This window comes from Colobus angolensis, unplaced genomic scaffold (genome assembly GCF_000951035.1).
Source record: "Colobus angolensis palliatus isolate OR3802 unplaced genomic scaffold, Cang.pa_1.0 Scaffold49, whole genome shotgun sequence".
Taxonomy (NCBI): domain Eukaryota; kingdom Metazoa; phylum Chordata; class Mammalia; order Primates; family Cercopithecidae; genus Colobus; species Colobus angolensis.
Genome location: NW_012118376.1, coordinates 1,284,635 through 1,309,397, shown reverse-complemented (window position 1 = coordinate 1,309,397; position 24,763 = coordinate 1,284,635). Strand labels below are relative to the sequence as shown.

Here is a 24,763-nt window from a genome sequence, read left to right as displayed (position 1 = left end):
ATTTATTTATTTATTGTAGTGACAGGGTTTTGCCATGTTGCTCAGGCTGGTCTTGAACTCTTAAGCTCAAGGAATTCTTTTGCCTTGGCCTCCCTAGTAGCTGGGACTGTAGGCATATGCTTGGCTTCTGTGATCCATTCTGAATTAATTTTGCTCTAGCACCATTTGTTGAAAAGACCGTTCCATTGTACTGCCTTTGCTCCATTGTCCGAGATCAGTTGACTGTAGTTATGTGGGTCTATTTTTGGGCTCTCCATTCTGTCCTGTTGGTCTGTTTTTCTAATCTTTTGTCAATACCATACTGTCTGGATGACTGTTTCTTTATAGTAAGTGAACTCTAGTAGTGTCAGTCTTCCAACTTTATTCTTCTTTTTCAATATTATGTTGAGTGTTTTGGGTTTTTTTTCCTTTCCGTATAAACTTCAACATTAGTTTGTCAATATCCACAAAATAACTTGCTGGGATTTTGATTGGGATTGCATTGAATCTGTAGATCAAGTTGGGAAAACCTGACATCTTAATAGTATTGAGTCTTCCTATCCATGATCATGGAATATCTCTTATTCTTTGATTTATTTCATCAGTTTTATAGTTTTTCACGTATAGAATGTGTACATATTTCATTAGATTTATGTCTGTTTTACTTTGGGGGATGTTGATATAAATGGTATGGGTTTAATTTGAAATTCTACTTGTTCATTGCTATTACGTATGCAAGTGATTGACTTTTATATATTAACTTTGTATTGTGCAACCTTAGTATAATTCATTTATTAGTTCTAGGAGGCTTTTGTCAGTACCATTGAATTTTCCATATAGATGATCTTGTTATCTGTGAACAAAGACTGTCTTATTTCTTTCTTCTTAATAATCTTCATACCTTTTTTTGGGTCTTATTATATTAGTTATGACTTCTAGTACAGTGTTGAAAAGGAGTGGTGAGAGGGGATATCCTTGCCTTGTTCCTGATCTTAGCTGGAAAGCTTCTAGTTTCTTATCGTTAAGTTGATGTTAGCATTGGGCTTTTTGTAGGTGTTCTTTATCAAACTGAGAAAGTTCCCCTCTATTCCTAGTTTGCTGAATGGTTCTATTATGAATGGGTGTTGGATTTTGTGAAATGCTTTTTCTGTATCTACTGATACGGTCATATGATTTTTCTTTTTTAGCCTGTTGACATAATGAATTACATTAATTGAATTTTGAATGTTGAACCAGCCTAGGATACCTGGAAAAAATCCCACTTGGTTTTATATATGATTTGTTTCATATATGATTGGATTCAATCTGCTAATATTTTGTTGAAGATTTTTGCATCCATGTTCATCAGAGAATATTGATCTATAGTTTTTTTCTTGTGTCTTTATCTGGTTTGATATGAGGGTATTTCTAGCCTCATAGAATGAATTAGGAAGTCTTCCTTTTGCTTCTTTCCTCCGACTGAGACTGTATGGAGTTAATAAAATTTCTACCTTAAATGATTGGTAGCATTCACCAGTGGATCCATCTGGGCCTGTTACTTTCTGTTTTGGAAGGTTATTACTTATTGAGTCAATATCTTTAATAAATATAGGCCTATTTTGATAGCCTGTTTTTTCTTCTGTAAGTTTTCACAGATTGCATTTTCCAAGGCACTGGTGCGTTTCTTGTAGGTTATCAGATTTTTGGGCATAGAGTTATTCATAATATGTCTTGGTTATCCTTTTAATGTCTATGGGACCTCAGCGGATGTCTCTTCCTTCATTTCTGATATTAGTAATTTGTGTCCTCCCTTTTGTTCCTCCTTAGGGAGCCTGACTAGAGGCTTATTGAGTTTATTGGTCTTTTGCAAAAGCCAGGTTTTCATTTTGTTGATTTTTTTTCTATTGATTTCCTGTTTTTAATTTCATTGATTTCTGCTCTTATTTCTTTTCTTCTGCTTATTTTGGATTTGATTTGCTCTTCTTTTTCTGGTTTCCTAAGATGGAAAATTGGAGTATGGATTTTAGATCTTTCTTATCTAATATATGCACTCAATGCTATACGTTGTCCTCTAAACTCTGCTTTCCCTGCATCCCACAAATTTCGATAATATATACATTTTTTTCCACTTAGCTCAAAATACTTTAAAATTTCTCTTGAGATTTCTTCTTTGACTTGTGTTATTTAGAAGTGTCTTTTTAAATTTCCATATATTTTGGGATGTTTCAGTTTTCTTCATGTTACTGATTTCTCATTTAATTCCCTTGTTGTTTGAGAGTAAACACTATATTTCTCTTTTTTAAAAATTTGTTAAGATGTGTTTTATGTTACAGAATGTCTTCTGTCTTGGTGAATGTTCCAGGTAAACTTGAGAAGAATGCGTTTCTGCTGTTGGATAAAGTGGTTGATAGGTGTTAATTATATCCAGTCAATGGATGGTATTGTTGAATTCAGCTATGTTCTTAATGATTTTTTGCCTGCTAGATTGGTCCATTTCTGATTTGAGGGGTGCTGGAGTCTACAACTATAATAGTAGTTTCATCTTTCTCCTTGCAGTTCCATTAGTTTTTGCCTCTTGTAGTTTGATGCTCTGTCATTAGGTGCATATACATTAAGGAATGCTATGTCTTGGAGAATTGACCCATGTATCATTATGTAATGCCCTTCTTTATCTCTAATGACTTTCTTTGCTTTAAGTCTGCTTTTTCTGAAATTTTTTGTTAGTGTTAGCATGGTATATTTTTCTGTTTACTTCGAATCTATATGTTTATATTTAAAATGAGTTTCTTATAGACAATATATAGTTGGGTCTTGTTTTTTGATCATCTCATAATCTGTCTTTTAATTAGTGCCTTGAGACCATTGACATTCAAAGTGATTATTGGTTTAGTTGGATTAATATCTACCACATTGATTGCTATTTTCTGTTTGTTGCCCTTGTTCTCTTTGTCTTCTACTCTTGGTGGTTTGTTTTGTTTTGAGACAGTGTTTCACTGTCACCCAGGCTGGAGTGCAGTGGCTCAGTCTCCAGATCTCAACTCACTGCAACCTCTGCCTTCCAGGTTCAAGCAATTCTCCTGTTTTCAGCCTTCTGAGTAGCTGGGATTACAGGCACCTGCCATCACACCTGGCTAATTTTTGTATTTTTCGTAGAGGCAGGGTTTCACCATGTTGGCCATGCTGGTCTCAAAGTCCTGGCCTCAAGTGATCTGCCTGCCTTGGCCTCTCAAAGTGCTGGGATTACAGGCATGAGCCATTGTGCCCAGCCCTCTTGGTGAGTTTAATAGAACATTTTATATGATTATAATTTATCTCCTTTCTTATTATATCAGTGGTTGCCCTAGAGTTTGCAATATACATTTATAACAAATCCAAACCTACATACAAATAACTATACTGTTTCACAGGTAGTGTGAGTGCCTCCTAATAACAATCTGATTACTCCCTCTCATCTTTGTATCATTGCTGTCATTCATTTCACTGATATATAAGCATATACAAACACATATATGTATATATATGCACACACAAGATATTTACAGAAGAACCCGTAATTGAATACATTGTTGCTGTTATTATTTTGAACCAACTGTTTTCTGTTAGACCATTTGAGAATAAGAAAAATAAGATGTGGTGTCTCATGCATGTAATCAGCTTTGGGAGGCCAAGGTAGGAGGATTACTTGAGGCCAGGGATTCAAAACCAGCCTAGGCAATGTAGTGATATTCTGTTGAGATCCTGTCTCTACAAAACAAAAAACAAAAAAACCCCACAAAAATTAGCCAGGCATTGGCCTGGCGTGGTGGCTCACGCCTTTAATCCCAGCATTTCGGGAGGCTGAGGCGGGCGAATCACTTGAAGTCAGGAGTTTGAGACCAGTCTGGCCAACATGGCGAAACCCTGTCTCTACCAAAAATACAAAATTAGCTGGGTGTGGTGTCGTGTGCCTGTAGTCCCAGCTACTTGGGAGGCTGAGGCAGGAGAATTGTTTGAACCTAGGAGGTGGAGGCTGCAGTGAGCCAAGATCGTGCCTAGGGGACAGTGAAACTCTGTCTCAAAAAAAAAAAAAAAAAAATTAGCCAGGCATGATGGGCACGCCTGTTGCATTAGCTACTCACTTAGGAGGCAGAGGCAGAAGGATTGCTTGAGCTCAGGATTTGAGGCTACAGTTTGCTATGATCATGCTACTCTGCTCCAACCTGAGTTGACAGAGACCCTGTTTCAAAAAAAAAAAAAAGGTTTTAAACTTCATCTGTTTCTTGTATGCTCATGCTTTCTTTATGTGGATCCAAGTTTCTGACCTATATTATTCTTATCCTCTCAGAACTTAAAAGTATATATTTAAAAATATTTAATATTTCACTGCAACCTTGACCTCCCAGGATGATGGGACTACAGGTGTGTGTTACCAATGCTAATTTTTTTATTTTTCTCGAGACAGGGTCTCACTGTATTGCCCAGGCTGGTCTCAAACACCTGGGTGAAATCCTCTTCCCTCAGCCTCCCAAAGTGCTGGGGTTACAGGTGTGAACCACTGGGCCCAGCCTTACAGTTTTTTTTTTTTTTTGCTAGTCTGACATGATGTAGTGGGTAAAAGAAATTGCGGTAATTAGGTCTTTAGTTGTGTGGTGGTAAGGTGTTGAGAAGCGCTCTGTAGTCCTATGATTACATCTCAGTCTTTTGTTGATACTATGGACTTCACAAATGTTTCGAAGTTGTTTTCTTCCTTCTTAGGTGGGACAGAATGGCTAGAGTGGGCTGCAGTTGGGTATTTCCCCTCCCCCAGGTGAGTTAGGCTCTGATAAGCCCTAACAGGTTAAGCACTGGTTAAAGAGTTTCTCCTGAGGGGAGGCCTTGTTAAGAACAGAGTGCTCTGGTGTTTTTCAAAAATGGTTCATTTCCCCACTCCATTGTTAGAAGAAGGAGGGGATTTTTTCCCTGTGTACTATGGTTGAGTTCCTGGAGATAAAACGAAAAGTGCCAGGGGATTCACTACATGAATGGGTTCCCCTGTAGATTTTAACTCTCCGTGTTGTCCATGCTGAGCTTCCAGCAATTTCTTAGTTACAATTAAGATTTTTCTGCCCCGGTGATGGTTCTTGCAGTGGTTTCTGCTAGAGAGCTTTTGCTCTGGCAAGTTGTTACTCCTTGAATTGACCTATTTCTCCAGTCATGGGGCAGCATTTTGCCCTGTGTCCTCAACATCTCTTAACGATCTAGAACGAATTACTGATTTTTTAGTTTGTTCATCTTTTCACTTGTTGTTAGGGTGGAGTGATAAATTCTAAACTCCTTATACATGAAACTGGAAACTGAAAGTCCCCTTTACTTGCTTTAATTTTTTTCAGAGTAAAAACCATGGGTCTTTAAAATAGCCTTTAATCCGATCCCTAATATTCTTTGTTCTTCATCTTGTCACACCCTCTCCCTGTGTATTCCTGTCTAGCACACTGATTCCTCACATATTCCATGCATTCTCCTGACTTTGCATTGGTTGTTGCCTCTGTTTAAAATGGTCTTCCCCTAGACAGATAATCTGCAAGGCTTACTTTCTCACCTCCTTGAAGTCTTTGTTCAAAATTGACTTCCCTAATCACCTATGTAAACTTATCCCTTAGCCAGTATTCAGGACCTCTTCACTCTGGTCTTTTTGTTGTTGTCCTAGAATTGATTGCCTTTTCAGATGCTCTAGAATGTGTTTGTTTAATACGTGTATTGTTCATCTTCTGTTGCTAGAATGTAGCTTTATGGGAGTAGGGGTGTTTGCTTATTTTGTTCATTAATGTATCCCAATTCCTGTATATGTTTGTGGCCCATTGTAGTTGACCAATGAATGTTTGATGAATGTATGAATGAATGCGTATGGTCACATTTGTTCTTTTATGTTCCTTTATCTATTTGGAAACTCCCATACTGGTATATTTCTTCTTTCCTATTACACACCTCCTTCCCCAGACAATTATCCTAATCTTCAAAAACCTTATTTTTGAAAAAAGACTAAGTGATTAGTCTATTATGTCTGTTTGTCCTGATTCTGAGATTAGTATGTTTAACTTTCAGCACTCTTAATAACAAGGGAATCTATGTTAAGCATAGCCACAGTCTTTTCTTCTCTGCTGAATCAGAGGCTGTTAAAGTAAGTGAAAGCTGCTAAAAGTTTCAGGATTCTTTTGGCAGTTTAAGTGAAAGAAATAAAACAGTGTTTTATAGAAGCTGTAAACTTTGTTGCCTTAGAGGGGAGTTCTCAAATGTTAAGGTGTCTAAGAATCACCATGGGGAGATCATTAAAAATGGTAGCTTGTTAAAAGTACAAATTCTTTCTCCTAATCCTTGAGGTTCTGAATCAATAGGTTCATAGTAGGGCCCAGAGTTTGCATTTTCAATAAGTACCTGGGGTGTCTGATGCTGGACGTCCATGAATATAAATTAAGTAACATTGTTTTAGACCCTACATACACTTAGGATATTTTTTTGGTTCAGAGATGGAAGAGAAAGAGCTGGAGAAAGCAAGAAGAAATTTTCTGGAATAGGTGTTTAGAATATGGAAGAAAACCTGGAAGGAGAAAATATATTTGCTTATGCATGACAAAGACAACTCATGAACTTCCTGTGCCTTGAAGAGACCTTGGGTAGTCATTTATTTAAAATTAATCACCCTTGGAATTTCCAGTGCAGAGAGCTCACTATATTATAGAGCAGTCCATCCACTATTGTATAATCATGATTATTATTATGATGTTCTTAATTCTCTTGAGACAATATATTTTTCTTTTTTTTTTTTTTTTTTGAGATGGAGTCTCGCTCTGTCGCCCAGGCTGGAGTGCAGTGGCCGGATCTCAGCTCACTGCAAGCTCCGCCTCCCGGGTTCACGCCATTCTCCTGGCTCAGCCTCCCGAGTAGCTGAGACTACAGGCGCCCGCCACCTCGCCTGGCTAGTTTTTTGTATTTTTTAGTAGAGATGGGGTTTCACCATGCTCTCCAGGATGGTCTTGATCTCCTGACCTCGTGATCCACCCGTCTCGGCCTCCCAAAGTGCTGGGATTACAGGCTTGAGCCACCGCGTCCGGCCTGACAATATATTTTTCTATAATTTTTATCTGTTGGTCCTAGCTGAGTTCTCTAAAGCCAAACCAAAGAGGCAAATGTAGTAAGGTGATTTGTGTTAAAATATAAAATAATTATAACCCCCTTATTTTTCTGAGAGATATTTAAACATGTAGTCTGTTCCCAGTTTGTGAAATTTCATCCATCCATGGGATGAGGATATACAGCCTTGCTAGGCCAGACTTTGTTTTTGATTCTGCCTCCAGGGTCAGTTCTCTCATTCTCTTCCTGGTCTGTTCCTGTTATGTTCTTTGTCTTCAACTCTGCACCCTCTGCTTTCCTCAGTACTTCAGGTTTTTCCCAGGTACAGCCAAAGTAGTGGCAGACACAGTTCTAGGTTTGTCAGGAGAGGAGCTTACTGTACTACATTTGGTTGCAGTAGAGTGTTTTCTTTTTCCCTGCTTATAGATTGACTTTCCTTCTGTATTTGGAATTTTGGTTAATGTAAAATGAAGATGATATACTGTGGAGTGTCCGGTGAGATACAGAGGTCTTCCTTTTTGCATCTCAAATGTTTCTTCTCATATCTTTTTTTTGTTGTTATTCCTAAAGTAGAAGTTCTTTTAGTGAGGGTCTATTGGTAGAAATTTTTTCAGTGTTTATTGTTATTATTTCATCTTGGTTCTCAAACAGCTAATCTGACTGGATTTAGAGTTCTACATTATCAGTTATTTTCTCTCAGCCATTTAGCACCTTATACTTGAGCTTGCATTGTTGCTATTGAGAAGCTAGCTCAGTCATAGGATCTTAGGTGAAAGGATACACCGTGGTTTATAGGTGACCTTCCTTTGTGTGGGAATTATCCTTTTTTTTTTCCTTGCAGTTTTTAAGGTTTGCTCTTTCTTTGTGATGTATCTGAGTGTTACTGTTATTTTTTAAATTTGGCTTGTGTTTTAGAGTTTTGAATCTGAGAATTAGTGTCTTCATACTCTCTTTAAACATTGACTCTCACTCATCCTATTTTTTTTTTCCCCTCTGGACCTCTTAATTGTATGTTAGACCTTCTTAATCATCATGTCTTGTAATTTCTCATATTTTCCATTTTTTAGGTCTCTGTGCTGTGTCACACAGAAAACTGTAGTTTTCTTTAGATTCACTTCCATTTCTTCATTATTTCATCTTTGTGTAGTTTGCTGTTCAACTTGTCTATTAAATTTATAATTTAAAAATCATTATTAAAGTTCTCAATTTTAGAAGTTCTATATGTATCATTTAAGAAGCTGTTTGGCCAATTCTGATAGTCTGTTGTTAGTCAAACTTTTATTATCCTCTTATTTCTTTATTAAACATACCTGTTTTATGTCTGATAATTCAAATATATTCAGTTCTTATTTTGTAATTTGCTATTTCTGTGGACCCTTGTGGCTTGTTTCCTCACACATTTAAATCATAAGCCAAAGTTACTTGGAACTTTATCTATGTTAATTTCTTGAAGCCTGGTGTATTAGTTCTCACGCTGCTAATAAAGACATACCCGAGACCAGGTAATTTATAAAGAAAAAGAGGTTTAATGGACTTGCAGTTCCACATGGCTGAGGAGGCCTCACAATCATGGTGGGAGGTGAAGGACAAGCAAAGGCAGGTGTTACATGGCAGGCAGGCAAGAGAGCATAAGTAGGGGCACTCCCCTTTATAATACCATCAGATATCATGAGATTTATTCACTGTCATGAGAACAGCATAGGAAAGACCCACCCCCATGATTCAGTTACCTCCCACCAGGCCCCTCCCATGACACGTGGGAATTATGGGAGCTACAATTCAAGATGAGATTTGGGTGGGGACACAGCCAAACCCGTATCACCTAGTTTTAATGTTTGTTCCTCTACTTTTGCCAAATGCCTGAGTCCATTACCAGCCTGAGATCCTTTTCAATGAAAATTGGAGGTTGGATTATCTTGTCTATGTGGGTAGTAGAATTCTGACCTGAGATCTGCAAGTTGGTAGGTTTTTGTTTTCTGTTTTGTCTTTGTTTTCTTTGAGACAGAATCTTGCTCTGTTGCCCAGGCTGCAGTGTAGTGGCGTGATTTTGGGTCATTGCAACCTCTGCCTCCTGGGCTCAAGCTGTCCTCCTGCCTCAGCCTCCTAAGTAGCTGGGACTCCAGGCATGTGCCACCACGCTTGGTTAATTTTTAAATTTTTGTGTAGAGCTGAGGTCTCACTATATTGCCCAGGCTGGTCTCAATCTCCTGGCCTTGAGTGATCCTCCCACCTCAGCCTCCCAAAGTGCTGAGATTACAGGTATGAACCACCATGCCTGGTCATTGGTAGGCTTATGACTAGGAATTCTCAGGGAAGATTTCCCTTTTTTCCCCCTTCTACATCCAGAATTAAGGACAAGACATGGAGGTATTCCCATCATTTTTTTTTTTTTCTGTGAAACTGCCCTTTTCTTACTCATCCATTGAAACTGTCATTTTTTAGAGACTCCTGGCTTTATGCAGGGATCTTGTCCATCACTTACCATCCTTGTACCAGCTCCAAAGCTTTGCCTCTAGTTTACTAGTGCAGATGGATCACTAGTAATTTGGTGAATGGTTTGGTATCAAGGCTCTTCTTTCTTTGGATTTAGTAGTTCCTGCTTTCTTGCCTCCCAGGATTTCTTGTTGCGTTAGCTGTGTATTTACAATATTATTTAAATAAAATTTGGTCCAGTATTTTAGGTATTATGTACAAGAAGGGGATCTCTACATATGGATGATCTGTGTTTTAAGAAATGATAGTTGTGAGTGGCTTGTTTTATATATATATAGATAGATAGATAGATATATAGATAGAGACAGAGACACATGTAGACACACACATACACACACACACACACACACACACACACGCATGCATAGATGCTCATCTGTGCCAAAGTGAAAAGTTGGAAATGAACTAGGAACCATCATCACAATAGGTATTTAGTAGTGATGAAAAGAGGTCGTCCTCCAGAATTCTACTTGGCTTGAGTTGGCTAATCCAGTATGTTGTGGCTGAAGAAAATACTGGGTCTTTAACATCTACAGATGTGAAGAAATTATCAGGATAATAGCTATTAGATTTATATCAGTGCTATTAGAGATTTGTGGCTCTCCAACATTTCTCATCATTGCTTTACCACAAGCAACTATGGCCTTAAGTATATCACATTACTAGCTGTAACCCTACCTTCATCCTTATCTACTAGTTTATTATACTTAATACTTCTTTTGTTATTTAAAGTAATAACAGCATTTATAGCAAGATTTCAGCTGGGTGCATTCTTGGGTAATTTCTTCTGTGTTTTTCCGGAAATATGCTGCTGCCAAGCTAACTTTCCCAGGCATTTTATTAATATTTGGTCATTGTTTTATTGTTGCTGCTTATTACACCAAGAAGACAGGACTTTAGGGCCATGCTTTTCTTTTTTTTGCTAGGGGAAGATCTTTATTATTGATCAAGATAGGAATTCTAAATGCCATGTGAATTTGGGACAATATATGTAAGAATTATTATCTCACTTAAGGTGCCTTGAGCTCTTTTTCTTTTCCCTTTTTTTTTTTTTCAACTTTTTAAGTTCTGGGGCACATGTACAGGATGTGTAGGTTTGTTACATAGGCAAACGTGTGCCATAGTGGTTTGTTACACAGATCAACCCATCACCTAAGTATTAAACCCAGCATCCACTAACTGTTCATCCTGATACTCTCCCTTTGCACCCCCCATCCCCATCCCCATCTCCGGACAGGCCCCAGTGTGTGCGTGTTGTTCCCCACCATGTATCCATGTGTTCTCAATGTTCACTCCCACTTAGGAGTGAGAACATGCAGTGTTTGGTTTTCTGTTCCTGCATTAGTTTGCTGAGGATGCTGGCTTCCAGCTCCATCCATGTCCCTGCTAAGGACATGATCGCATTCCTTTTTATGGCTGCATGGTATTCCATGGTGTATATGTGCCACATTTTCTTTATCCAGTCTATGATTGATGGGCATTTAGTTTGATTCCATGTCTTTGCTATTGTGAATAGTGCCACAGTAAACATACGTGTGCACGTGTCTTTGTAGTAGAATGATTTATATTCCTTTGGGTATATACAGAGTAATGGGATTGCTGGGTCAAATCGTATTTCTGCCTCTAGATCTTTGAGGAATCACCACACTGTCTTCCACAGTGGTTGAACTAATTTAACTCCCACCAGCAGTATAAAAGCATTCCTTTTTCTCCATAACCTCTCCAGCATCTGTTTTCTTTTTAATAGTCACCGTTCTGACTGGTGTGAGACGGTGTCTCATTGTGGTTTTGATTTGCATTTTTCTAATGACCAGTGATGTTGAGCTTTTTTTCATATGTTGGCCCCATGAATGTCTTCTTTTGAGAAATGTCTGTTCATGTCCTTTGCCTACTTTTTAATGACATTGTTTTTTCTTGTAAATTAGTTTAAGTTCCTTGTAGACTCTGATTATTAGACTTTTGTCAGACGGATAGATTGCAAAAATTTTCCCATTTTGTAGGTTGTCTGTTCACTCTGCCGATAGTTTCTTTTGCTGTGCAGAAGCTCTTTAGTTTAATTAGATCTCATTTGTCAATTTTTGTTTTTGTTGCAATTGCTTTTGTAGTTTTTGTCATGAAATCTTTGCCCGTGCCTATACCCTGAATGGTGTTGCCTAGGTTTTCTTCCACAGTTTTTATAGTTTTGGGTTTTACATTTAAAGGACCATACTTAAGATTATAATGGAGATTTTAAAAATACAAGAAAATGCTGTTAATCCCTCTGTGCAGAAATAATCCCTATTAAAATTTTGATGTATTTTCATCTTATTTTAAAATAGGAAGTTCATGTTATAGTGTATATACAGTTTTGTTTCATAACTTGTTTTTATCACATATTTGTCTTAGCTTCCTCATCTTATTACATATGCTTTTAGAACTTTTAAATAGCTGTATTGTATACTATCCTACAACTGTATCAGTTTACCCATTTCCTCTGTTGTGTTGGACATTTGGGGTTATTTGTAACCCTTTGCTTTTGTAAATAAAGCTGTAGTGAGCATTCTTGGCATATATACATTTGCAAATATCTTGGATTATTTCCATAGGATATTTTTAAAAACCAGATATTCATAGTACATGGGGTATAAATACTTCTATGGCTCTTGAAACATAATGCCAAATTGTGCTGCAGGATTGCTACATGTACTAGTTTATAATCTCCACTTTTAAGTGTGTGAGAATATTTATTTTACCACATCTTTTTCAAAATGTGGTAATCCTATGATGATAATCATTTTAAAAATAATTAGGTAAAATATGCATTTCTTTGATTACTAATGAGGTTGAGATTTTTTGTATGTTTATTTTTCTTTTGTGTTTTATAAGCTGCCTGTTCAGAGTTTTTAAAAATGCAGTTTCTTTTCACTAACATGTTTATCCGATAATTTTGTATTGATCTGTACCTAGTGAAATATATTAACTAATTGTTGTATATGTTGCTTATTATTTAGATTTTGCCATCTAATCTTGATTATGAATGCTTTATATAATCAAATTTCTAAATTTTTATGTGGTCAAATATATTACCTTTTCATTATGATTTCTCTCCCCTCAACTTTTCTCAATGTTTTGAGTGGCTTTTCTTCATGCCAAGGTCACATAATGCCCTATAGTCTATAGAGTGTATTTTAGTGTCTTTATAGTTGTTTTTTGTCTTGTCTTTTTTTTTTTTTATATTCAAGTTTTAATCCATTTGGAATTCTGTGGAGATACAGGGATTTTGTTTTTCCTCACCCAATTTAAATAATTCTCCCAACAGCATTTACTGACAGTTCTTTCTATTTCAACTGACTTGAAATGCTGTCTTGATCAATGCTTGAATTTTGATATGCACCACCATTGTGTATATTGTGTAAATCCCAATTTTGGTATTGTCAGAGTTTGTTTTTCTGTCTCATGGTTTCGAAATGATATATGATTGTTTTTGCACTTCTTGATTACTAAGGCTGTAACACATCTTTTCACATGTTTATTGACCTCTTTCTATTGCTTGTTCAGATCTTTTGCTAGTTTTTCAGTTAGTTTGTATTTTCATGGATTTGTAACAATTCTTTATATATTCTGGGTAGCAGTTTTCTATTATATGCATTACAACTATTTTTTCCTAGTCTGTGATTTCACTTTTTACTTTTTGTAAATTTCAGTGTAATTAAATTCGTCAATTTTATATGGTTTGTGTGTTTTCTAGTCTTAATTTGACAGATACTTACTGAGCATCTACTATGTTTCAGGGACTATTTTGGGTACTTGGGACAGGTCGTAAACAAAATACACAATATTTCTAGAGTTCACATTCTAGAAGCTCAAGAAATATTCATAAAAATATTCACATGTATTTTTCCCGAAAGTGTTTATAAGTTTTGCTTTTTCAGTTTTAGATCATTAATCTACCTAGAATTCATTTTTTATATGATGTGAAGTATGAGTAACCAGTTATACAAGTACCGTTTATCGATTAACATATTGTTTCTTCACTGTTTTGTAGTGACACCTCTGTTAGGTATCAAGTTTCTGCGTTAGTGTGGGTTTGTTTCTGTGTCTATTTTGTTTATTGGTACATTTCTCTGTCCTTGCATCTGTATCACACTCTTAATTACTATGGTTCTATAATAAGCCTTGATATCATAGGTCTTCATACTTTATTTTTCTTCAAAATTGTTTGACCTGTTTTTAGTTCTTGCCGGTTTTTTTTTTTTTTTAGATGGATCTCACTCTGTAGCCCAAGCTGGGGTGCAGTGGCGTAATCTGGGCTCACTGCAACCTCTGCCTCCCAGGCTCAAGCGATTCTCTTGCCTCAGCCTCCCCAGTAGCTGGGACTACAGGCGTACACCACCATGCCTGTCTAACTTCTTGTGTTTTAGTGGAGACGAGGTTTCACCATGTTGCCCAGGGTGGTCTCGAACTCCTGAGCTCAGGTGATCTGCCCACCCCGGCCTCCCGAAGGGCTGGGATTACAGATGTGAGCCTCTGCGCCCTGTCAGTTCTTGCCTGTTGTATATGCGTTTTAGAATCAGCTGAACTACAGTTACATCTTTGGTTATGCATGGCTTCCTTTTCAGGGCTGCTGTTAGCTGTGTCAGAGTGAACTCCTGCTGTATATTGGTTGTGTCTTCTGGTTTTAACAGTTCTTAGGATGCTTGAACTTCCTAGTGCAGTTTCTTTCTTTCTTACATTTTTCTTATTCATGACCTCCCCCTTTCCTCTCTCTTCTCTTTCTTTCCTTCCTTCTTTTCTTTTCTGTGAGTGTTTTTGTTTCTATTGTTCTTTTCATGTTCCCATCCTTGTTTCTTCTTTTTTCTTACGGTCATTCTAAAGAGTACTTTAAAAATATATTTTGATTGAAGTAGTATATTGTGCATGCGTCGAGGGAAGCAAATAGTAAAGAAGCATATAAAACAACAGGTGCAAGTCCCTCTGATATCAGTTGGCTGAGACTTCCCAGATATTTTATGGGGGCATGTATAAATCTGTGTCTATTAAAGAAAAGGTCATATGCAGACTGTTCTGTAGCTTGCTTTATTTTTTTAATTTAATTTTAATTTTATTATTATTTTTTGAGATGGAGTCTTGCCCTGTCACTCAGGCTGGAGTGCAGTGGTGCAATCTTGGCTCACTGCAACCTCCGCCTCCCGGGTTCAAGTGATTCTCCTGCCCCAGCCTCCTGAAAGTAGCTGGGACTGCAGGCGCCTGCTGCCACCACGCCCAGCTAATTTTTGTATTTTTAGTAGAGAGGGGATTTCACCATATTGGCCAGGCTGGTCTCAAACTCCTGACCATGCGATCCACCCGCCTCCGCCTCCCAAAGTACTGGGATCACTGTGCCCGGCCAGCTTGCTTTATTTTATTTAGTATTTTAAAAGACATTCTTCTATAGCTAATTTCTTCTCATGGCTGCATTGTATGTATATACAGTGATTTAACCAGTTCCCCATTGATGGACTTGTAGATGTCTACTTCCTGATCTTGCAGCTTTCAGACACTGCTGATCCTCACTGGCATAGTGGAAGTTGGGTAATTTATTTTCTCTCTCCTTAGGCCTTCCCTTTCACTCTTTTCAATTTGGTGGGGTTCTACCAAGAACTTTCTTATATGCTCTTCAGAGCACTGGCATGTAGCTTTCTCAAGAGGAAAGAGTTGGCAGTAAACCTTGGTGTAGTTCTTTTGTCTGGTTCTATCTGTATTTTACTGTTAAAAAACCCCCAAAAACTCAAAAGTGTTTTTTTTTTTTTTTTGAGATGGAGTCTTGCTCTGTTGCCCAGGCTGGAGTGCAGTGGTGCAATCTTGGCTCACTGGAACCTCCGCCTCCTGGGTTCAAGCCATTCTCCTGTCTCAGCCTCCTGAGTAGCTGGGATTACAGGTGCCTGCCACCCTGCCCGGCTAATTTTTGTATTTTTAGTAGAGACGGGGTTTACCATATTGGCCAGGCTGGTCTTGAACTCCTGACTTGAGGTGGTCCACCCGCCTTGGCCTCCCGAAGTGCTGGGATTACAGACGTCAGCTGCCATGCCCAGCCTCTATTACTGTATGGTATCCTGGAGGAGTGTTTGTTTTGTAGTGTTAAAAGTAGCAGCCTGATTGTAGAGTTGAAAAATGAATGAGTTGGAGAAAATGGACATGGAGTATTTAAGCAGCTCTTTGCCACACACTTGACTATGAGAGGGCAGGGAATGAAGAGATGCAGATCTTGAGATTTTTCATTTTATTGGTGTTACATTTTTTGAAAGAAGTTAAAGTTGGATATCTGTGTTACATAATTTGTCCATCTCTTAATCCTCCTAGCCTCCACCAGGTAGTGTGAAGATGCCTAATGTACCCAATACACAACCAGCAATAATGAAACCAACAGAGGAACAACCAGCTTATACACAGATTGCAAAGGTTAGTTCATGTTAGTTGTATAAATTCATATTGGCAATTATAATATCAATAACATTTACTTTCAGAGCAAAATAATTCTTTATATGGTTACATTTCTGTTGCTTAATTTTTAACTCACTTACAAGTCTGGATTTGCTGTCTTGTCACCCTTCAAATATTCATTCCTCTCTGTCAGCTTATACCATTTGTTTTATTCTATTATTAGGAATTATTGAATTTGTGTATCATCTTGGTGTATAAATTTTTATTGCCTTTGGTCTCACTTTTTAATGCATACTACCATTAAGGTAAAAATGATGGAATAATAGATATTATTGGGAGAGTGTTATAATACTAAAGTAATAGTGTTAGGAGGTAGAAGATTGCAAAAATCTGAGAAGAAAGATTAATAAGATGCCTAATAACATGTAAGGGCAAATTGAGTTATAAAGAATTTCTTAATCACATCCTTTGACCTCATTCTCCTATAACATTTAAGATATTAGAAAATATTTTTGCATTGGTGGCCTTATATATCATTTAATCTGATTTATAGGAGCCAATTCAGTTGCCCTTTTTTCTATTGTTCATTTTCCGCAACTGTTCCCATTGCCTCTGTTCTTCATTCATTTAGGCATAGAGGTCATCTTAATTTCATTTTCCAGATTACCTAAGGATTCTGGCTACTTTTACTAAGAGAAGTTTTCCTGTCCTAATGGACCCAACATTCCCACTGAGGGTTTTCAGAACCCAAAGACCAAATGGACCAAATATCCCTGTAATATTTTCTGTAACTATGATCTTCAGTAAAATTCCTGTACTTTGGAAGTGCGTTTGAATTAGGTTTCTCTCATAGTAGAGAAGTAGGAGTTAGCATATAAATGTTGAAGTGTTTTATACTTCTGACAGTCTGTTCACATATTGATATTTTTTATTTAGGAACATGCATTGGCCCAAGCTGAGCTTCTTAAGCGCCAGGAAGAACTAGAAAGAAAAGCCGCAGAATTAGATCGTCGGGAACGAGAAATGCAAAACCTCAGTCAACATGGTAGTATCCAAAGAAGTTTGAAATAAAAATAACTTTTAAACACTTTACGTTATGTCTATACTAACTCCTAGGTTATTTGGCCTGTGGATAAAACCCTGCCCTGTTTTCCTGTTCTAACAAGGAGATCAGACACAGCAGATTGCCTCCTTGATACTCTGTAGCCTTCTAATCTTGGCTGATTTGCATAGTCTTTTGTTGATAGATTAGAACAGTGTTAGCCTCATCACACACAAAATGAATGTGAATATGATAATTTTTGCTTACTCTGAGGCCAGGAGCCTTTGATTCTGCAGTTAGGTCCTCCTTGATTCTATTGAATCTTTGTGAGTACATTTGCATGTACCCTACATTTGACTCCTACCTGATTTATTCAGGTCAATTTCAGATTATCTGCCCCAGTCCTCACAAGTATTTTGTCAAATCATGTTAGAAAAATTGGAAGCCTGAGGTATTCATATGATGCCAAAGAAAAAAGTGGTGAATTGTTTGCAGTGAATTCTATTCAGTTTGTGCCTGCCAAAGCACCTCAAAGGAGTCTCTTAGGGAAAGCTAGCAGTCTCTGAGTAAGAAGAGATAAAAGAGCTAGGTAAGTCACTGTTAGGATGTCTGGGATGAGCTAGATAAGTCATTGTTAGGATGTCTAGCTTTGATGCAATGCAAAGCTAGAACAATAACAATATACAGAACTATTTCTTTTTATCTTAGAATGTGTAAGTCTAGGGCTTTGTGAGAACACATTTATCCTGAGTCATTTTCTTGCTTGCAGCATCAGAGGTAGCATCTATAGAAGGAGAAACTAAAAGTTGAACTGAGACCAATGTTTCTGAAGTACTTGTAACTAAAATCCATCCTATTTTTTCAGTACTGGCAAAGACAAACTATTTCTATGAGAGATATGTTAGTAAAGACAGTAACAAAGGGTAGGAAATTAACAATTAGACTGCAGTATGTTAGCACATTTTAGTACTTTTCCGCTCTTAACTCATACTTAAATCATCAGTACAATCCTGTGAGGGGTGGTACAGTTTTTATTCTCATTTTACAGATATGGAAACTAAGGCTTGAAGGGGAGAGTAAGTTGCCCAAGGTGACCTTGCCCAGTAGGTGGCTAGCCACTTATGGTTCCAGAGCTTCTCTTCTTTACAAGTATTCACTGCCGCTTCTCAAATAGTATGAGATTGGTATGATAAATGAACTATATGAAATTTGAATAGTATGATAAATGGAACACAGGAGACTCATTGGGGAGAATCAGAAATAGGTTATTGTTCTTTGTACTATAAAAATTACCCTGGTCTGGAAAAAGTATGTAAAATTGAGTTTTTAAAAATTGTGGGATATAACATCTAAAATTGGGAAATGGCCTTAAGTGCTGTTTTTACCCTCTGTTTTCATGTTTTGACTTCTTTAATTTTTTATTTCCCCCACCATTTCTCAAGTCTTATTTTTAATCTGGTTTCTTTATATAGAGACATTTTTTTTCCCCTTTACAGTTTGAATTTGTTTTTCTCTGCGTTTTTAAAGGTTCTCTAATTCCTTAGCTTCCTTATCATGACTGTTTCATATTTTCTTTGTTGTAGGGTTTTTGTACATATATCTTTTGGATATTATTATTTCCCAGATTTTGAGTATTCTTAATTTCTTTCTTTGGTATTGGTTTAATCTTGGACTTAACAGGAAACTTGAAAAAATTAGAAGCTGGTCTCTCTCCACATGGGATAGGAATTATAATAACAGAATTATATTTGAAGATTTAAGATGCTGAGGAGAAAATTGAAGTTTAAAAACTGGATGGCCTTTACATGCCAGCCAGACTCGGGACTGTGAAATAAATCTGTTTTAGGGCAGAAGCACTGGATATGTGCTTTCTTTTTGTTTCTTGTTTTTTTCTATACATAAATGGTTCCTGCTAAATGTGATATGATATGACACTGGAAAATTATTTTACCATCTAATGTGCTCTAAGGTGATGGTATTCTGAGAAAATTTTTTAAAAATCTAAAGCTTATCTTTCAAAGTTCTAGGAATACAGAGATATAGTACTACAGTTTTTCTAAACTTTTATTAAAATAATGGAGTTTATTGTGAAACAAAAAAATAAGAATATCACATTTGTTATAATATAAATAACCTTTTCTTTTTTTAAAAAAATTTACAGGTAGAAAAAATAATTGGCCACCTCTTCCTAGCAATTTTCCTGTTGGACCTTGTTTCTATCAGGATTTTTCTGTAGACATTCCTGTAGAATTCCAAAAGACAGTAAAGCTTATGTACTACTTGTGGATGTGTGAGTATATAACAATTTATATCTTTGCTTAGAATTTGTATTTTTGTTGTCAAAATCCACTTTTTATTTCAAGGATAATATAGCAAACCAGTCTTCTTTTTCTATACAAAAAGCTTAATAATCACGATTTCAGAGTGAAACATATCATATTCAGGTACTTCAGAATGTACTGTATGTGACAATGTAAGTCCTTGGCTGAGAAAAACCTGTATATTGAGAACTGGCATTCTTTTGAGGAAAAGACAACTTCTCTGTCATGTGGGTAAAATTTTGTAAGATTCTTTTTCCTTGAAAGATGTTACCTAGTCATGATTTGCTTGGAAAAAATAATGCATACTAATTTTATGCAGAGGAAGGTCATTTAAAAGAGTTCTGTTAAATATAGGTGTTATAGCTGTTTTTAAAAAGGCATAAATTATTACATAAACTAATTGTTCTTTTTATAGCTTTGGATACAGTTTACTTTTTGTTTTCATTTGCGATACTTTTATTATTGAAAGTGCTTAATTAATACAGGACATTTTGTTGAACAGAACATTAGAATATACATTTGGGGCTTTGATGCTCACATCACTTTGAGTATAATAACTCATGGAATACTGAAACAAAATGTCAAGCGGTTAACAGTTTTACTGTGTGTGCACAGACCTCCCACTTACTCTCAGTTTCATTTGTATTCCAAACAGTAGTCTCAGCCTCATTTTAATATCATGTCAGAAGGGGAGGTAGCTATTGAGGGTTCTCACATGCACAACATCTGGGTTAATGGATAATTTGTAGGGTACATTCTTGATGGAGGAAATTTACTTGTTTTTACTTTATGATTAATGAGACTATCGCCCCTCCCTTAATGGATGAGATAATTTTCCTCCAAATCTTTTAGGAGCATTCTTCATGTATGTCAAGTTGTTTTGGAATACGAGAAGTGATTCCTAATGGATAGTCTATTTTTAACTCTTCGTTTTTAGTATTTTTTGAGGTATTCTTGATCTAATATCTTTTGCTGAATCCTGAGTGTCAGTAGTATATATTTTTAATATTAAATGATTCCATGTATATGTACATGCTAACCAATTTTTATTTAGTCAGTATAATATATGCATTTATATTTTATATATGTTTATTTTTTTAAATGGGTAGAAATTGTCCTAGCATTTTATTTTATTTATTTATTTATTTTGAGACAGTCTTGCTCTGTCGCCTAGGCTGGAGTGCAGTGGTGCCATCTTGGCTCACTGCAACCTCCGCCTCCTGGGTTCAGGTGATTCTCGTGCCTCAGCCTCCTGAGTAGCTGGGACTACAGGCACATACCACCATGCCTGGTCAATTTTTGTGTTTTTAGTAGAGATGGGGTGTCACCATGTTGCCCAGGCTGGTCTCGGACTCCTGGCCTCAGGCAATGCGCCCATCTTGGCCTCCCAAAATGCTGGGATTACAGGCATGAGCCACCATATCCAGCCAGCCTAGTATTTTACATGTATGTTCTTTGACCTAGTGAAAAAAATATAAATACATATTTTTTGAGATGGGGTCTTGCTATGTTGCCCAGGCCGGACTTGAACTTCTGGCTCAAGGGATACTCCTACTCCAGTCTTCTGAGTAGCTAGAACTAGGAAAATATTTTTTGGAGGAAATGGGTGTTGGAAGAAAATTATAGAAGGAATTCAGTAAGTAGAGATTAAATGGGAGAGATGGTTAATTTTAACTAAATGATTAATTATCAATGCCGATTGTTTCAGAATAGATCTGTTTTGTCTTAGAAATATATCACCTTCTGAGTGTCACAGAAATAATGTAGTTGACTGTATTTTTCTCCAGCCTTGTTAAGTTGGCATGTCTGTCAAATGTATTCAAAGGGCTTACGATTCCAGTTAGGGTTCTGTTTTGAAGAAGCAGATTCCCTGGAACAAAGTAAGATCTATTACCAGCTTAGTAATGTGCCTACATTTTGTAGAATATTGCCTGTTGTAATAAATTATTTTTAGAATATATTAACCTCTTGATTTGGGGGTTGACTAATGTTTTCACACTGTAATAATAATTACAATGAGAGCTCATATTTATTGAGGATTTACTTTGTGTCAGTCACAGTGCTAATCACTTTATATATATTATCTTACTATATTAAATCCTAACCACACCTCGAAGGAAGTACTACATTATTTGGTTTTATAGATAGGAAAACTAAAGCTTAGCAAATTTGAGTAACTTGTTCAACATTACGTAAGTAAGGAAGGAGTTGTATAGCTTGACTGTAGGGCTCAGAGTCTAGATTTCCAGCTTCTGCCACCTACAAAGAACAAAGAACCAAAATGAAGAGGTAATTTACATTTTAAGCTGAATGTGAAGAAGATATGCTTTCAAAGCTACTTTATTTGAAGCAAATAATTTAAACTATAAATGAACTGAAGCAAATAGAAATATTGTGAAATGAATTTCAACCTCTTTGAGTGTACTCTTGAATTAAAAAGGAAAAAATAAAAACAAGCCATCTACATTAAAGACCATTTGGTGAAGATAATATACTGTTATAAAGCTATTTATGTTAGGCATCTATATTGTAATTCAGAACTTACCAAGAAGAATATTATAATGTTGCAAATTTAGATCAACTAATACCAGATTTGAGTGCTTAATGAAGCAAACTGAAATTTTATGTGAAGGAGAGTTGTTCAACTTGTAAATCACATAAACAAAATGGTCCAAAGATTTCTTTAGTGTTCTGCCTACTCTTGGAGTCTACCAGCATTGATTCATCACTCACTCAAATTGGACTGAAATGAGCACTATGGAAACATATATTTTACATTTACCTTACCTTTCTGTATGTTTTTTGAACTCTGCATAAGTGGACAGATTGTTCAGTAATTAGCCTTGGACATTTTAGTCTTCATTGGGATATAAGTAAATGATTTATTGATCATGTTTCATAGAAAACATTTAGAAAAACATTTTTATTACACAAAATTAGATTGATATTTTCATCTATACTTGGAAGAATTTTCATGAACTTTAAAGCATAATTATACATATATTTTATCTTTCAGTGGATTAGGAAATAACATAATTTGAAAATTAACATTTAGTTAGAATGTTCTTAAGGTCTAAAACTTTTTTTTGTTTTTTTGAGGCGGAGTCTCGCTCTGTCGCCCGGACTGGAGTGCAGTGGCCGGATCTCAGCTCACTGCAAGCTCCGCCTCCTGGGTTTACGCCATTCTCCTGCCTCAGCCTCCCGAGTAGCTGGGACTACAGGCGCCCCCACGTCGCCCGGCTAGTTTTTTGTAGTTTTTAGTAGAGATGGGGTTTCACCATGTTAGCCAGGATGGTCTCGATCTCCTGACCTCGTGATCCGCCCATCTCAGCCTCCCAAAGTGCTGGGATAGGTCTAAAACTTTTTAAGGCAGCTGGATGCTATTTAATGCTGCCTAGTAATAATTTTCTGTTTTACAGTCTTTTCAATTCTGTTTTTAAGATCTTAACACAACCACCCTTATTTTGATGCCAAGGGTTTTGAGTAAATTTATTATGAGCAAGCATTCCTGAGAGTTAAAAATTCTAATGGGACTAGAGTAATGAGTGAGAGTGTCTCTTTTGTGATAGAATTGAATGGAATTTTAAAGTTGGAAAAGCTGAAAAATTGAAGCTTACAGAGGTTAAATGATTGTCTTAATCTAAGAGCTGTTTTTTTTTTTTTTTTTTTAAAGCTCTAGAGCTTGTTTACTTATCTGGTGGGTTAGGTAAGAGCAAATTTAGGCATCCCAGAATGTGTGTGTATATCCTGTTTTATTAATTATTAATTTATTTGATTTGTAAAGAAATCTTAAAGTTTGAGGTTTAATACAACTAGATCCAATACGTTTTCCCAATTGTTAATTTTAATTCAAGAGTTGGCGTATTTTTGTTGATTTGATAATTAACATTTAACATTCTTTTAACTTATGTAAGAATGTACTTACTATAATAAATTCAGCCTAATTAAGTGGGTCAAAGTAGTTCTTTAGGATCATGGTATAGTTAGATGTTACAGATTTTTTGTTTTTGGTCTGTCAGGGAAAGTAATTATTAACAGCATATGATGAATTTGTCGACATCTATTTGTGTTAACCAAACGAAAAGCCTGCCACAGTAACTAAAATGCATTATGTAGTGTGGGGGAGTGAAGAGGGGACTTAATAAATTTAATCCTCTACCAAAATGCAAGTTTCTTTTTAGGATTTTACAAATGGACAGCTCTATGAAGATGAATGAATAATCGTTATGCATTGAGTATACAGTCACTAGAAATTGCTGCTGTATTACTATTTTCAGTCCAGTTTTTAGTCTGCAGCCCCATTCTGTAAAGATACAGTTTTTCCTCCTAAGTCCTGCGTCTTTTCCTGGCAGGCACTGCTTTTCTTCTTGGGCTCCAGATCAAGAGACATCATATGTTTCCTTTTCGGGAAGAAGCCCTTAAGGTAGTGTGCCTCTGGTTTAGCTACGTCGTTGTGAGGAGGCGAGGGCCAACAGAATTTTTGCCAAACAGTACATGTATTAAGACTTGATGGCTCAAGCCTGTAGTCCCAGCACTTTGGGAGGCTGAGCCGGGGGATCACGAGGTCAGGAGATCGAGACTATCCTGGCTAACATGGTGAAACCCTGTCTCTACTAAAAAAAAAAAAGACTCGCTTTCCTGTGTATACTCTGTTTTCAAATCAAATACGTTAAGATACAGCAGTGTTTTGAAAAATATAAATGGAAACATGGGGTAGAATACATTTGCTCTTAGGAAGTATTTTTTTATTTACAGTTTTTTGTTGGATGAATTCATAAATTGAATGTAAACATTTCTTTTTCTATTTTGTTTTCTGATTCCACAGTCCATGCAGTAACACTGTTTCTAAATATCTTCGGATGCTTGGCTTGGTTTTGTGTTGATTCTGCAAGAGCGGTTGATTTTGGATTGAGTATCCTGTGGTTCTTGCTTTTTACTCCTTGTTCATTCGTCTGTTGGTACAGACCACTTTATGGAGCTTTCAGGTAAAATGTGTGTACTTTAAAATACACTCTTTAAAAGCTGTAAAGAATTGGTAGTACACGTTAAAGGGAAAATTGACACATTTTCATTAAAAAATTCTTGTATTGTTGTATAACATACATTCAGGAAAGTTCAATATAGCATGCCTGTGTATTTATTGGATTTTGTAAGTCATAAAATTCCATTTTTTTCTCCCATTTGACACAAAGACCAAACATGAAAATTGATGGAAAAATAAGAACGGTCTTAGAAGTCAGTATTTGTAAAATATTCTCTTCCATATGTTATACTTTAAGAAAAATTTTGCCGGGCGCGGTGGCTCAAGCCTGTAATCCCATCACTTTGGGAGGCCGAGACGGGCGGATCACGAGGTCAGGAGATCGAGATCATCCTGGCTAACACGGTGAAACCCTGTCTCTACTAAAAACTACAAAAAACTAGCCGGGCGACGTGGGGGCGCCTGTAGTCCCAGCTACTCGGG

The 24,763-nt window shown here is 36.6% G+C and overlaps 1 protein-coding gene across 2 annotated transcripts in view; it reads left to right on the top strand.

Moving 5' to 3' along the window:
• The window catches only part of SCAMP1 (secretory carrier membrane protein 1), a 118,949-nt gene that overhangs the window by 40,902 nt on the left and 53,284 nt on the right, over nt 1–24,763 (top strand). For both annotated transcript variants that reach the window (XM_011959209.1, XM_011959210.1), the window contains 4 exons: nt 15,856–15,954; nt 16,873–16,981; nt 19,140–19,268; nt 24,125–24,284. In XM_011959209.1, the coding sequence (XP_011814599.1) occupies nt 15,856–15,954; nt 16,873–16,981; nt 19,140–19,268; nt 24,125–24,284 (497 nt within the window). The remainder of the gene's footprint in view (nt 1–15,855; nt 15,955–16,872; nt 16,982–19,139; nt 19,269–24,124; nt 24,285–24,763) is intronic.